The sequence below is a fragment of the Calonectris borealis genome, unplaced genomic scaffold, assembly GCF_964195595.1.
Source record: "Calonectris borealis unplaced genomic scaffold, bCalBor7.hap1.2 HAP1_SCAFFOLD_165, whole genome shotgun sequence".
NCBI lineage: Eukaryota > Metazoa > Chordata > Aves > Procellariiformes > Procellariidae > Calonectris > Calonectris borealis.
Genome location: NW_027441551.1, coordinates 32,247 through 47,074, shown reverse-complemented (window position 1 = coordinate 47,074; position 14,828 = coordinate 32,247). Strand labels below are relative to the sequence as shown.

At 44.5% G+C, this 14,828-nt stretch overlaps 2 protein-coding genes across 5 annotated transcripts in view; one reads left to right on the top strand and one right to left on the bottom strand.

Annotated features, from left to right (window-relative positions):
- The window catches only part of GOLGB1 (golgin B1), a 70,279-nt gene extending 58,056 nt beyond the window's left edge, over window positions 1-12,223 (bottom strand). For 2 of the 4 annotated variants that reach the window (XM_075139335.1, XM_075139325.1), the window contains exons 1-2: window positions 12,096-12,223; window positions 3,314-3,454 (exon numbers count right to left, since the gene is read on the bottom strand). Coding sequence is in view for 3 of the 4 variants with exons in the window: in XM_075139325.1 (XP_074995426.1) it covers window positions 3,314-3,369 (56 nt within the window). In the remaining variant the exon portion in view is untranslated. The remainder of the gene's footprint in view (window positions 1-3,313; window positions 3,455-12,095) is intronic. The other 2 variants (XM_075139327.1, XM_075139326.1) reach the window with 2 other exon arrangements.
- On the top strand, window positions 710-7,988 carry LOC142077159 (guanylyl cyclase-activating protein 1-like). The gene is made up of 4 exons (XM_075139338.1): window positions 710-1,103; window positions 3,715-3,864; window positions 5,581-5,671; window positions 6,602-7,988. The coding sequence occupies exons 1-4, from the start codon at window positions 906-908 to the stop codon at window positions 6,727-6,729; spliced, it is 567 nt and encodes a 188-aa protein (XP_074995439.1). The 5' UTR covers window positions 710-905; the 3' UTR covers window positions 6,730-7,988.
- Window positions 12,224-14,828: the final 2,605 nt, after the last annotated feature.

Genomic DNA, 14,828 nt, shown 5'->3' with positions numbered 1-14,828 from the left:
GCTCTTTCCCTGCACCCCACAATGTTTTCCATACCCCTAGGCAGTAACCCCACTCAGTCTGTAAGGTACTCTGATGACTTCTCCCATTGACTCATTGTGATGGGTGTCACCTCCAGACCCACGGGGCTGATGGCTCCCCTATAACAGCCGTAGAAGGAGCCGGGACAGGGGCTTCATTTCTCTTACTGGGTTATTTGGGTTCCCCAGCGTGTGGTTGTCTCTTTTTGCTCCTTCCTGTTTGTGCAGATGAGCCTTTTATGGGTTGATTGCACTTCTGTGGTGGTTCTGGGATTAGCCAGGTCAGGGGATTATTTGGGTTCCCCACCTGCCATTGTTCCTCTGTGGCCCTTTGTACATGCGGAGATGAGCTTTTTCCCACATAGCCTAACATTTATGATAGGCTGCTCTGTAACACTTTCTGGTCCTATACATAAGTTATCCAACATTTCTATTAGAGAAAGCAGAACTCTCAAATCCAGTTAGAGGAGCAGATCTTTACTTCACGTCATATCCCACATCTTGTAGCCTTTTCCTCTTATCTTCATGTACAATTATATCAAGGTTAAAAATAGGATAGTGTACCAAACCAGTATAGCTCGTGATGCTAGTGTCTGATTAAACTTCTCAGCCTTTCTGATTTGGCTTCTGAAATAGCAGTGATTTGCTAAATTATCTTGCATCTCCTTTCCATTCTAAGACAACCGTTGTTTGTATCATCGGAACTTTCAGGTTTGTAAATCAGCCTCTAAGTAGATTAACATCTATAATTGGCTTGTGGAAAGTTAGATCCCTCACTTAACTGACACTAATGTCGAATGTGGACAGGAGCAGACAGGCAGTGCTGTGAGAGCAACAGGAGGAAGAGGATCATTCCTGTACCATCATTCTTCTGACCACGCATACACATGGGGAACAATAGCAGCTCCACAGTGGATGACCTGCAGGCTGTTGAGATCCACCACTGGTACAAAAAGTTCATGATAGAGTGTCCTTCTGGACAGCTGACAGAGCATGAATTTAAACAGTTCTTTGGGCTTCGAGGGCTGGATCCAGAGGCCAATGAGTACATTGAGCAGATGTTCCGCACATTTGATATGAACAAGGTGAGTTCTCCGGCAAGAAAATTAACTGCCTCGTACTGCTTAAAAGTGAACCAACTCCTGGACTTTTGAGAAAACACTGGGTTTTCTCTTACAAACATTGGTGTGGAAAGCTGCTGAGGGACACTAACGTAAAGTAGCTAAATGCAAGGAGCAAATGAATGTGCATAGATAATGACATAGATAACATAACCATAGGTAATAACACCTTATTATCTAACTACCTTGTGCAAGTTCGTCATTGAATTTTGAGGATTCCTTACTGTGTATTAATTGACTTGGCCTTGTTTGACTAGCAAAATACTAATGAAAGGAGATTTAATTATTATTCTTATTCATATATGTTCTTAATCTTTTTTGTATAATTAAAAATATATCTGTGTTACATAGTAGAGACTACAGGAATCAAACACAATAGAAATCATTATAACATTCAGAGAGGAAGTAATTTCCAGATATTTGGCAGCTGAAATTAATACTGCATGGGCAGACAATCTATATGGCTCTCCTCAGTGCTAGGAGGTATAGGATATAGCAGTAGCTAGGAGGTAGGTAGCATTCCTCACTGTGACAGGTGACCACTGGCTGTCTCTAAGGTAAGAAACAGTAGCCGCCATAATTCCTTTAAGCATGCAATGGCCCTCACTTTTGCCTGTTTTTTATTCATATATGCTTAAGCCTCTGCTTGCAGGCCTGTAATCTCGATGACAGGGAAATTTGTTTTTATGGCAGCCTGGGAAAATTCAGCTTTGCTCTCTGGTCCAAGGTTCTGAAATGGCTGGAGCAAACGTCTGTGAGTCAAGGAGGAACTAGGCACAGAGACGTGTGAAACAGGTGGGAAATCACAGGTTAGTTTTGAAGAAGGAAAGCCTAGGGACTGAGCAAAGAACATTGGTTTGGACAACATGTGAGAAGGCATAAGGAGTTAAGGAATATTAGAAAATTCTTAAAGGTAAGAGAAGAGCAGCCAGGCTCCGTTAGGGTAGCTGAGGTCTTGTGGTGGATGTAACAACTGGAAATGACTGCGAATCTCAAAGAATATCCTTTCTCATCCTAAAGTTCTCTGTGCCCAGGATGATGGCAGCGATGAGAAGCAGTCTTATAAACTAAACCAACACGTTTACAGTTCTTGCACAAGTCTTTCTCTTTACCTCTGTCATCTCTTGGGATGTTTAAGGACTTTAAAATTTGTTCAGGAATGTTACGCATTCCGAAGTTCTCCTGTGAGTCCTATGTTATGCAGTAAACAATGTTTTAAGAAGACTGTCAAATTCAAATTTGGTCATACAAAGATAAAAGCTATCATCTAAATAAAGTGATAGCGATCTCAAGGGGAATGAAGTAAGAGTGTGACAGCTAGTGGATATGGACCTACATCTTAGCCTGTTAATAGTTAGCCACTTAATCTAAGCTCCTTTTATAAACAAGGGCAAGGAACAAGAGCACCCAGAGGAAGAGCCACCCTGTAGTAATACAGAGATTGACGATGGATGGAATCATCTGCCCCCTGGACCTTCAGATTCTGAGAACTCTGCTGAGGACAAAAAGGATAAATTTTCAATAGAGTTATTTTATAAATTGCAATTATGCCCTCCTTCCCTCCTTTAGAGCTGGTTATCTTTGTTTTCTATGACTTTGCTCAGTGAAGTTATGAAAAACTCACATAAAGCGAGTACTACAACGATCCTGAATTTTTAAATGTTGTGATCCTTGCTGTAAAAGGGTAGTGCTCTGCTAGTCTACCTACATTAGCCTTTTACATATATTTATTTGCATCCATTCCAGAAAGGCATCTAACTTTGTTTAAATACCTCAATAAATGAAAGTTTCATTTTTTTGCTCTGTAATGTGTTGAAGTAGTTATTCAGAATCTTTGACAGAGATATGCATTTTATTTGTTGTTTCTTTTTAACCACTTCAAATTTTAGTCAGTGTTAAATCTAGGGATTATGAACCTTTACTGTCTAGCATTTTTCTTGCAGAGGAAACAAGAGCTTTTTGAGTTTCTTTGTAGATTCAAGAAATTGAATGTTTAAAAACCTAAATACAGAACAATTTTTCCAGCTGTCAAATCATGTTCTGTATATTTTAAAAAATATCATCAGTCACTTTTTTTTTCAGAGAATGGAGAAGAGATCTATGGCTTACTGAAATAGCAGTAGTTTCCCACAAAGACAAAGCAGGCTAGTACAGAAAACCCAAGGTAGAATTACCTTCCACTTTTCTTGCAGCCAGGGCTCTGGATCATTTTTCTCTCCCAGCAGGCCATTGGCAGTCAGCTCTGGTGGACACAGAGGGGTTCGTTCACACTGGCCATGAGGTTCCATCTCTGCAGGTGGCGAGCACAGAATAGCCTAGACATGTAATAGATCATAACTTCAGGAATCCAGGTATTTAGGAGATCTTAAAGGTGGCCAGAGAAATAGCACGTGTATGTGTGTGTGTGTGTGTTTGTGTATGCATGTGTACTAAAGCTTTTTCCTAAGTCCAAGTCTCTGTGCGATTTTTCTTTGTCTTTTAGCTGTGGATCTAAAGAGCAATAAGGTAAAGCAGCTCCAGAGCCATAACTCCCTCAGTTTGTTCCTGTCACAATTTGGTTTTCATTTTCCCACAGGATGGATATATTGACTTCATGGAATATGTGGCTGCCCTCAGCCTCGTTCTCCGTGGGAAGATGGAGCAGAAATTGCGGTGGTATTTCAAGCTCTATGATGTAGATGGTAACGGCTGCATTGATCGACATGAATTGCTCAACATCATTAAGGTGAGTCTCCAGGGGTCTGTGTTCTTTCCTCTTTTGTTAAAGACAAATTCCACCACACAAGTAAGACTTTCGCTGTTCCCCATGTGGATGATCGTGGATGAGGCCTTCTTTAACAGCATTCTTTCTTTTAGCAGAATTCCCCACAATCTCGTAGTCCAGTAAGCAGAACTGACAGACTCTTCTTTACCACCACAGCATATGTTGCAGCATAGCTAACTCCATAAAATTGTTCTAGCTGCCTAGGACTTCAGACTCCGTGACTGACAGTTGCGGTCTCTGCAATGTGTCCTTCATATGTCCTTTTCCCCATGCGAATAGTAGTTGAAGAGTTACTCCCAGTTTGCTTTTTAGAACTAGCTCCTAAATGTCAATGTAATAAAACATTTCTGACTCTGGCAAATAGTTTGAAGAAGAATGACTGTCAATGGAAAAGATTGTATGCAAATAGCTGTTCTGGAAGGTGTTGGAATTACATAAAGGCATAAACAGGACCTTATGAATATCTCAGAATGAATTATGCTGGAAGTTAAGATTATTCTGTAGAATAATCTGGGAAACTACAAAGATGCAGGAAAGATTCAATGACCCTAAATAATTTACATTTCTGAATAAGAAAGGTCAGAAAATGGATTTGATAAAGATTTGAAGCCTGAGCTGTCCACAAATAAAACCACTAATAAGGTGTTAGTAATGCATTCTCATCTGGATATGAATTTTAGTGCTGGGCATTGAAGATACCAAACAAAATCAATAACTGTAATAATATACAGCCTCCTACTAATAACTTGCAATAGAAATACTCAGACATCACAGTGAAGCAGCAGATAGTAAATGTTTAACACAGAGCTCTTGAGAAACAAGTCCTGTGGGCGATAATTGGTGGCAACTAATTTACTGCCCTTTGAATTTTGTGGGTGTAGTTCAGTGTCTTTTTTGGCAGCCTTAGCAAGTTGCTGAGGTGATACTTAGTTTTAGTAAAATGGCATTTGAAAAAGAATGAAGAAACTTACCAAATATCAGAAGGTAAGAACTAGAAAATGAATAGTCTTAAAATCAGTAGTCTTAGAATCAATATGAAGGCTCTGGAATGACATACTTCATGGACATCCTTAAACAAAGGAAACAATTAGAGATGGAAAGAAAAGAGAACCCTGCCCTATATGGTTATGAATAAGATGAATTGTAGTAAACAATAGTGAATAATGCTTAAACTTTCTCAAGCTGAAAATGAATTTCCAGTGAGCTTTAGGGAGAAGCAGGACACACAGGAAGCAGTATATAAATGGAAATAGAGGAAGCAAGAATAGAAATAAATGACCACAGCATATAATAAAGGAATTTCATAATGTCAAATGCAGAAGGTGTTTGACGGTGTTTATTGCCTTGGTGGACCATAGAGTAATAGAAAATGGATCAGTTAGGTATATCCTGATTCTGCCATTTCTGCAGGGCTTAACCTCTACCTAAGAAGATTTAGGGTGATCCTCTGGGTTTCACTGCTCATTCCATGCTCCAGAACCATGTTCCCTTTGCACCCTTCAGTGCCAACCATAAGGCCTGATGATTTCTGCTGTTGTTTCCTATGATGCTGGTTCATTTGTATCGGGAAGGTACCAGGCATGACTGTCTTGTTCTGAATCTACGCTGACAGGCTGCAGTGGAATCAGTCTATTGTTTTGGGAGCCATTAGGCAGCTTCCTATTCTTGCTCTTTTAGGCTATTCGAGCTATTAATGGTGGTGACCATGAAACTAGTGCAGAAGAGTTCACCAACCGAGTCTTCAACAAAATTGATGTGAATGGAGATGGTAAGATTCCTGTCTTTGTCATCCAACTTAGATGGTCTCTGTGCTACAGAGAGACATCCATGTCTTCTTTTCTTGATTAAACTTTATGTCTCTTCATTTCATATTTGCTTGTTATATGAATTCTCATCCAGTAATGCATTCTCCATTAATTTTGCTAAGGCATTTTTCTCCTTGCATCATACATAATCAGTATGACAGGATTTGTTCCCTGTACTAAGCCTCAGCTGTGTTCTGTCCACATGAGTTTGGTAGTGGGGTTTTGGAGTGGGGTTTTTTTGCCTTTTTCTATGTTGCTGTGTAGCAGAGTTAGTTGTGTTGCTGTGTCAGAGTTAGAAGTGGGAAATATTAACAGATGACCCCACTGCTCCTAGTCAAAAGCTGGTCGATGCCACTGTAGTCGCTGTATGTCCCGGGGAGATATTTCTTTCCTTGCTACTTTATGTGCTCATTACCTTCTGATGTGCTCTTTTGTTATTCCGGAACTCTGCCAAGCTGCTTCCCTGCACAAGGGCTTTTTGGCCTAGGACAGAAAACCTATTTCTGCCTGTCACAGCTTCCTTCTGTCACTTCTTTTAAACACGAAAACCAGCAAGTATGGGGCAGGTTAGGACTATGACAGATTAGGCCAAAAAGGAGACGGCTAATCCAGCCATATTTATAGGAAGCTATGATCCCACTCCTTAGTTACACACTTCCTCTATTCCTTCTTATGTACCCTTTCCCTTGTGTGGGAAAAAAAAGAGGAAGCTGGAGATGCCTGGTGATCGGGGAAGTTTCATATAAGCTTAAAAAGACTCTCTGAGGCCTCTTGGCGCTTTAGAACAGTGCATGTATAGTAAGTGGTCTCTAAAGTTAGATTACTCTACCTCCTTTTCCTGTTCAAGTGTGGATTGGCACGATTCTCATGCCTTCTGTCTGTGTCTGACACAGGTGAACTTTCTCTGGATGAATTTGTGGAGGGAGCAAGGAAAGACGAGGAGTTCATGGAGGTTATGATGAAAAGTTTGGACCTGTCACACATTGTGGCCATGATCAACAACCGTCGGCATAGTGTATAAATCAAGCTGGGAGAAAACCCTGTGCCAATAGAAAGGAGAGACAGCATTTTTTAAAACAAGCAAAATTTCCATAAACACGCATATGGAAGTAGGAACAGAAAGACACTGCTATATTTGTATATCTGAGTGCATGTTCCTGTACAAATATTGAAGCTCAGCCGCATACATGCAGGGGAGGTTCAGAAAACCTGGATCTGGGTGGCAGTATTTGACTTGACTTCCTAAAATTTATAGGCCAAGTTTCAGGGCACAAGTTTCCTCCTTATTCTCTGTCCCAGATTGTCACTTTGCAATGCACTAAAAGTAACGCTACATTTGTGAAGAGCACTAGCAGAACTGGATGATGGAGTGTGGACGATTTCTGAGTGTACAAAAGAAGAGCTTCAAACTGCTATCAATGTAGAGAATTATCAAAAGAATATAACTTCCACTATTCTTGTCATGCTATTAGACCAAACACCAGCAGTTTGTCTATACCAGATGTGCTTGGATTTGGTAGTCTCTACAGAAGTAGCATTATTCATAAAATCTCAAGCGCTGAAAGAAAAATCAGCCTTTAAGGCTGATAGTGACAAATCTGTTCCCAGCTGCGCTGTCAGTAATGCTGCTGTTTGCAGCTTTCTGTGATCACAGAACTCTTTACCAAACAAGTCAACAGTTTAGGAGCAGCTTCTGTAATCAGAGAAAATACGCTACTCAGTTTCTCCAAGCAGAATTACCCGAGAGATCAAATCTTTTTTATACTTGTTGTCCTACTACTCTCCTCTCATACAACTGAATAAATGAAGTATGTGAAGATGATCCTAATATTGTTACTTCACACATCCTTTATTGGTCTTTCTTTTTATTCTTGGGGAGAAAACCTAAGAAGCAAAAGAAACAACTCAGCAAGGTGACATGAATTCTGCTGTTCACGTGAATACTGGAGAGAAGTTAATACTCTAGATCAGTGCTGCCACAAATGACTCTGTGTCTTCGTACACCATGGGAAGAGTGATGTAGCATGGATAGAAACAGCAAACTGCGTCTTGTTCACTGACGTTAGGTAAGGTCACAATCAGAAGCTCCTTTGAATCTGAAGAGAGAACCAGAAAGTAAGAAGAATGCAGGAAAAGTTCAGCAGAGTGCCTGTGCCATAGTTGGGCATGTTTTTCCTGTGCAGGAGGAAGAACTTGCAGACCTGTAACAAGAAGACTTTAGAGTGGACTTAATCTTGTTTATATTTAAGATTCTGTGTTGTATGTATGTATACTGAACAAAGTGTCCAGGCTTTTGTCTAAGTCAAGGGAGATTTAGTCAGTATTGTCACTAGAGCTTGAGAGAGTGAATGATCATGTTTAGAGTAGGCACCAACATTTTGCCAGGCGGGCTCATACTCCAGGTCCCACTGGCATGTACTCGTCTGCAGTCTTAGAGCTTCTGAGAGGAATCACAACCTGGGTATTGGCAAACATTGCTCAGATCTCCAGAGGATTATTATGAGCATATGCTATTGGACTCTGCTGTCCCTTTGGACTGAGGAAGGCAGAGGTTTTTTTTCAAGAGTCTGTTGAACCTGTCCTGTACCTATTACAAGTGCTCAGTCATCTGCAGTTTCGTGGGTCAGTTACATGTAAAACTGCATTTTTATTATCATCTGACATACAGAAAAAAACCCTATTTTTAGTTCTTAGGAAAGTAAAGAATTTTTGTAAGTGCAGCTGATGTATTAAAGAAATTACCAAGAAGTTGTAGCTGCCAGCAGTGTTGCAACAAGCTGTGCAGAATCTCCTTGATGTACATAAAGGAGAAGGGCATGTACACAGTACATTCTCAAGAATAATCCTGAATATTTGTAAGCGGAGTTTAATTTTTTTTTAATAGACGTTCTAGAAAACTGGTTCTTCCTTAGCTGTCATTGCTGATGATGCTGGAAAATTTCCCAGCTGAGATGCAGTTATGACATTTGTAATAGACAAAAAAAAAAGCATCATGCTATCACTACACTAAGTTGCAGACGTGTGTTTTGTTCTCAATGTTTCTGTTCTTCTGTTACTGAATTATTTCACTGGTTTTTGCCTCTGCAACCAGCCTGTTCTTTGAGAGACCAATCCGGCAGTATATGTGCCTTTGTCAGAAGCTATGGGAAGGGAGACTGGGGAGAGGGAGAGGAAATCTCTGTAAAGGGGAGGTAGTTGTTTTCTGACCTACTTGGCTTTCTTTGTACAGTTAAGATTAAAAAAATGTACAATAAAAATATCTTGGAACCATTCCCTTTGATAGAAGAATAGAAGAACTAGGAGGAGGAGGATAGAATCTAGAGCTATGGTTTGGATTCAGCATATTAGGGTTTTCAAATATCTCCAAGGATGGGAACTCCACAAGTTCTCTGGGTTAGGGTGAGGGTTTGGAGTTAGGGGTTTAGGATTAGGGAATATGGTTAGGATGTTAAGAGTTGAAGTTATCATCTGGGATTGGGTCAAGGGTTAGGGTTCAGGCTGGGATTAGAATTAGGGGTTTGTGTTTGGGATTTGGGTTAATGTTGGTAGTTTAAGGGTTAGGAATTAAAGTTCAGATTAGGGTTTAAGGGTTTGGGTTGGGGGGGGTTGGGTTAGATTTAGAACTAGGATTTAGAGAGGGTTAGAATTTGAAGTTTGGGGTACAGTTAAGGGCTAGGCATCAGGTTCATCATTCAACTTCATGGGTTAGGGCTTCATGTATCTGGAGGCAGAGAGGACTCTGGAAGCTGTTTGCAGGAGCTGTCACAGCACCATGGAGCAGTGGTGGTGCTGGAGCAGTTCATGAACATCCTGTGCCAGGAGGTGCAGTGCTGGGTGTGGTAATGCAGCCCTGGGACCTGCGCCACGGCTGTGGCCCTGGCTAAGGGCCAGGTTCTGGCATGTAGGAGCTGCAGATGGGCAGATATTTATGTAGTAAAGATGAGAGAGGAGGCCTCCTGCGCTTGTCATGGTTTGGGGACTTGCCCTGTGATTGTGAGTGTGTGGCGTGAGGGTATGTTCCATGAGCCTTTGAAATCCTTTTGCCTGTGTCCCCTTCCTCAGGCCACCATGTGGGTAATGGTGGAAGAACCCAGCATGAAGATGTCACATCCTCAAGGATCATTTAAAAACCCTGCCTAACACCTACCTCCAGGACACGGTGGAAATGGGCTTAAAAAAATGCCTTCAAATCAAAATCTTCAACTCAGATTTCTCCTCCCTAACTCTGAGCATCGAACAGATTTCCTCTCGTTCTGGTCCGGAGAGTTCCTCCACTAGCAGGGATGGGCTGGGAGAAGGCACCTGGGAAACTTCCTGACTAGACAGGAAGCAGGGAGGAATGCAGCTGCCAAAACATCGGGGACCTTAATTAGCTGTCTGATCATCCTCTATCTCTCCTACAGACTTGGAGGTGGTCTGTCCCTGATGTTCATTACAATGTCCTGCTCTCAGAGACCAGTGGGCAACTGCCCTGTCACCCCACCACAAAGAAAGATGTCCCTGACGAGGCTGGACTCCACTACCTTCTTTCCGAGATCCCTGGTGACATGGAGAAAAGAAAGAATTAACATGATGTGTGTAAGAGACCAGCCAAGCTTGTTGCCTAACCCTTTCTCTTCTGCCGATAGAGCCTAGGCCCTGTGTGATCTTCATGTTGATGGGTAGGTAGAGGGAAGATCAGGCTGAACAAGGCTGGGAACTGCCCTCCCTCCTTATCCTGTATTCAGAGAAGGTGGCTGAGGCAGGGCCCTGCCCAACAGCAGGACACAGCCAGTGAGTGGTAAGCCAGAGGGCTCACCAATCCCAGCTGGGAGTCAAACTACTCACAAGCTTTTTCTCCCTGTGGGAACAAGAGTAAGATGAAACGGTCACAGGTGGCCCCAAAGGCTGTTCACCCTCTCATTGCTGTGCTGACCCTTGAGCTGTGGCTGGGCAGTGGGACAAACAGAAGTGTAGCCCTGTAACCGCAGCAGACCAAAAACCCAGAGCACAGCATTGAACAGAGATCCCCCCAGGACTAAAGCAGGCAGGGAGGGGAGGCATGGCAGGTGCAGGAGCCCAGCCTCACCATGGAGTCAAGCCAGTCCTTGTGAGCGTCCAGCAGCTGGGCATAAGCCTGCAGGGTCCTCCTCCTCCCATTCTTTGGCCAGGGCCCGAGGGAAAACAGATCTGTCTCACAATGGGCGTCTGTCTTTCCCTGACTTCCCTCTCCATTTTCACCTCATTGATGACACCTTCCCTAAGAGTCACCATGCAGATCGAGGTGCCCTTATGTTTGCCTCTGTGCAGAATGGCACACCCTGCTGTGCAGGGATGCCCGGTGCCTGCAGCAGGTATCTCCCCCTGCTGCCATTTCTGTCCTACTGACAATAGTGATGGAAGGAGGTTTGTTCAGCAGCCACCACTTTGCTCAGGCTCCCACTACTGGTAAAGATCTCTGCCTGCCCACCAACATCCCAAATGTCTCCCCATCCTGTGCAGAGTCTCACTAAGGAGTGTAGGACCTCAGCAGCTGATGGCTCTAGGCTCTCTCTTTAGATCTGATTTAGCTGCTCACAGAAAGTGCAGGCACCCACCACAGATGCTCCCCCAAACCCACAGGGCATTGACACTGCTGACTCCACAGCCCAGGTCTCCCCACAAACACTTCATCCTTCATTAAGAAGATGTTTCCTCTGCAGGGATGTCCTTGCTCAAGGCTTAATCCAAGCTGTTCTCTCAGAGCTCAGAGAAGTCTCTTGGGTTTCCCTCTTCCAGCACCTTCTTTGCTTGCCTCCAAGGAGCTGTGGCCTGACACTCCCTTCCGCCAGCTCAACCCTTTACCTCAGCCTGCTGCGTGGTCATACTAGCAAGAATTTGCCAAAGCTCTGCCATGGGCTCTCTTGCAGGCCTATGCCTTGGTATGGGCAGTCACATCAACGTCCCCATCACTCACCATGTGCAGGATGAACTTTCGAACTGCCACCTTGCTGACAGCTTCAGCTGTGGAGGCGGCCTAGCTGATATATCAGGCTCTTAGGGATATTCTGACCTTGTTGAAATGAAGCTGCTCTTGGTAAGGGTATGTGGAAGGAGAGTGTTTGCTCCTTTAAGGGTATCCTGTCAAGGACCCTTCTCAATGCAAAACAAAAAGGGGTAATAAGAAAAGAAGAAGCCATAGACAAGAACATACAAGGACACCAACATGACCACCAAAGCTGGTCAGTCACACTAATTGATTAAGGCATGTGAGAGGGTGGGAATGTTTATTCCAGCAAGCTTGGATCTGATCAAGGGACCTTGTCAGCTGGGAAAGTAAAGTAAAAAGCAGGAAGCCAGAAACAAAATATGCAGAGACACACACCTGACAAAACAAATACGGAGACAATGACAAGAAACAGACCTCGCCTGTCACACTAATTGATGAGCCATCAAGAAACTTACAGGCGCCACTTTCAGGAGTAGACTTTGCGAACCTGGAAAGATCCCAGACACGGAACTGACAGGGGCGCGGAAACGCTTCCGGTCAGCCATGCCGGTCCGCGTGGCATGCCGGGAGCTGTAGTCTTTCGGCACGGAGCGGCCAGACAGCCGTGTTGGCCCGCCGGGCGTGCCGGGAGCTGTAGCACTGCTGCCACCCAGTGACCAAAGTCGGGTGCTGCAGCTCGGCGTTTGTGCACGGGCAGTTCCCGGGAGCGGGCGCCGGCCCCTCCCTCACGCCGTCGGCTCAGGCGCATGCGCGGTGTCCGGGAGCAATGTGCGACTTTTTCTCTGTGGATGTCCTTGACAGCGTCTGGCTTTGGTTTGCCTTGGTTGTCTCTGATTTGCCTTGTTATCATATAAGTGTTTGTGAAAAGGGAAAAGTCTAATACTTACTTGCGGTGGGTGAAGAATTGGTTGGATGGTCACCTCCAGAGGGTGGTGGTCAACGGCTCAATGTCCACATGGAGATCGGTGACGAGTGGTGTCCCGCAGGGGTCCGTACTGGGACTGGTACTGTTTAATATCCTCATCAATGACATAGACACTGGGATTGAGTGCACCCTCAGCAAATTTGCAGATGACACCAAGCTGAGTGGTGCGGTCGACACGCCTGTGGGACGGGATGCCATCCAGAGGGACCTGGACAAGCTGGAGAAGTGGGCCCGTGTGAACCTCATGAGGTTCAACAAGGCCAAGTGCAGGGTCCTGCACCTGGGTCGGGGCAACCCCTGGTATCAGTACAGGCTGGGGGATGAAGGGATTGAGAGCAGCCCTGCTGAGAAGGACTTGAGAGTACTGATGGGTGAAAAACTGGACGTGAGCCAGCAATGTGCGCTCACAGCCCAGAAAGCCAACTGTATCCTGGCCTCCATCAAAAGAAGCGTGGCCAGCAGGTCGAGGGAGGTGATTCTGCCCCTCTACTCTGCTCTGATGAGACCCCACCTGCAATACTGCATCCAGCTCTGGAGCCCTCAGCAGAAGAAAGACATGGAGCAGGTCCAGAGGAGGGCCACAAAAATGATCAGGGGGATGGAACGCCTCTCCTATGAAGAAAGGCTGAGACAGTTGGGGTTGTTCAGCCTGGAGAAGAGAAGGCTTCAGGGACACCCTATTGGGGCCTACCAGTGCTTAAAGGGGGCTTATGAGAAAGATGGGGACAAACTTTTTAGCAGGGCCTGTTGCAACAGGACAAGGGGTAATGGTTTTAAACTTAAAGAGGGTAGATTTAGACTAGATATAAGGAAGAAATGTTTTACAATGAGGGTGGTGAAACACTGGAACAGGTTGCCCAGAGAGGTGGTAGATGCCCCATCCCTGGGAACATTCAAGGTCAGGTTGGACGGGGGTCTGAGCAACCTGATCTAGTGGAAGATGTCCATGCTCATGGCAGGGGGGTTGGACTAGATGAGTTTTAAAGGTCCCTTCCAACCCAAATTATTCTATGATTCTATGATTTTTAGAGTACCTGTCGTGGCTGAAGTTGGAGAGACCAGAAAAAGGTAAACCAGCTGAAGAATAAAATGAAGTGGATTGAATTGGAAGGTGTCTCTATCTGCAGATGAGAAACCCTGTCTCTCTGGGTGAGGAAGAATTCCTATTAGTAGTTCTCAGCAGACTAGATCACCAAAGTATAACCCAGGGGCTGTATGTGTAACCAAAAGTATGATAAACCCATGTATTTGTGTGTTGCACCAGGTACCTATGAAGCCTTGTATTTTAAGAGCTATAAGACACCAAGATAGTCCTTAGGTGGATGGCAGTCAAGTGACTGGAGCTACAGAAGAGGATGGGCAAGACAGAGAGAGGAAAAAGAGAGAAGTGTCTGAATTGTAAAATTCTCCAGCCAGCGCTGAGGGAGGGATCTGCGGTGAGTTCTGGGCCCTTGGGTGCATGTCTCCCTCTTCTGCACTCCGGTCTCTCTCTGCCCTCTTCCTCATCCCCTACCATTCCACATTCCAGACCGCCTCTTTGCCTCTCCCTGCCTCCATCTCCCTATTGCATTGTTCTTCATCCCTACACATCTTGCCTTTCCATCCCTCTGCCTGGCTCTCCGATGCTCTATCTGACTCCCTCACCATCTCTTTCCTTCTCTGGCATTTTTTCTGCTTCCCTGTACCTCTGTTCTTCTCTATATTCTTCCATACCACTCCCTGTCCCTCTCTTTCTCTATCCCTCAATCCTAGTCCCCATCCCTCTCTTTGTCTCTCTATCCCTGTGCCCTGCTCCCTCTCCCTGTTATTCTTCTAGCCCTTCTCCCTGTTGTTCTTCTAGCCCCTCTCTTTGTTCCTGTGTCCTTCTCCCCGTCCCTCTTTTCTTTCTCGATCTCTCTGTCCTGCTCCCTGTCCCTGTCTTTTTCTCTCAATCCCTATGTCCTGGTACCCAACTGTCTCTTCCTGTCTCTATCCCTCTGCTGATCCCCATCCCCTGTCTTCTTTCTCCAATTCTCTGTCATCCTGCATGTGCCTTTCTTTGTCTTTCTATCCCAGTGTCCTGTTACCTGTCCCTATCTTTTTCCTGTCCCTCTGTCCTCCTTCCTGTCCCTATTTTTTTTCTATCTCTCTGTCTGCCTCCCTGTCACATTGTTTCTGCTGTCTATCCCTCTGTCCTTCTTCCTCTCCTTTTCCCCTCTCTATCCCTCTGTTCTGCTCCCTACCTGTA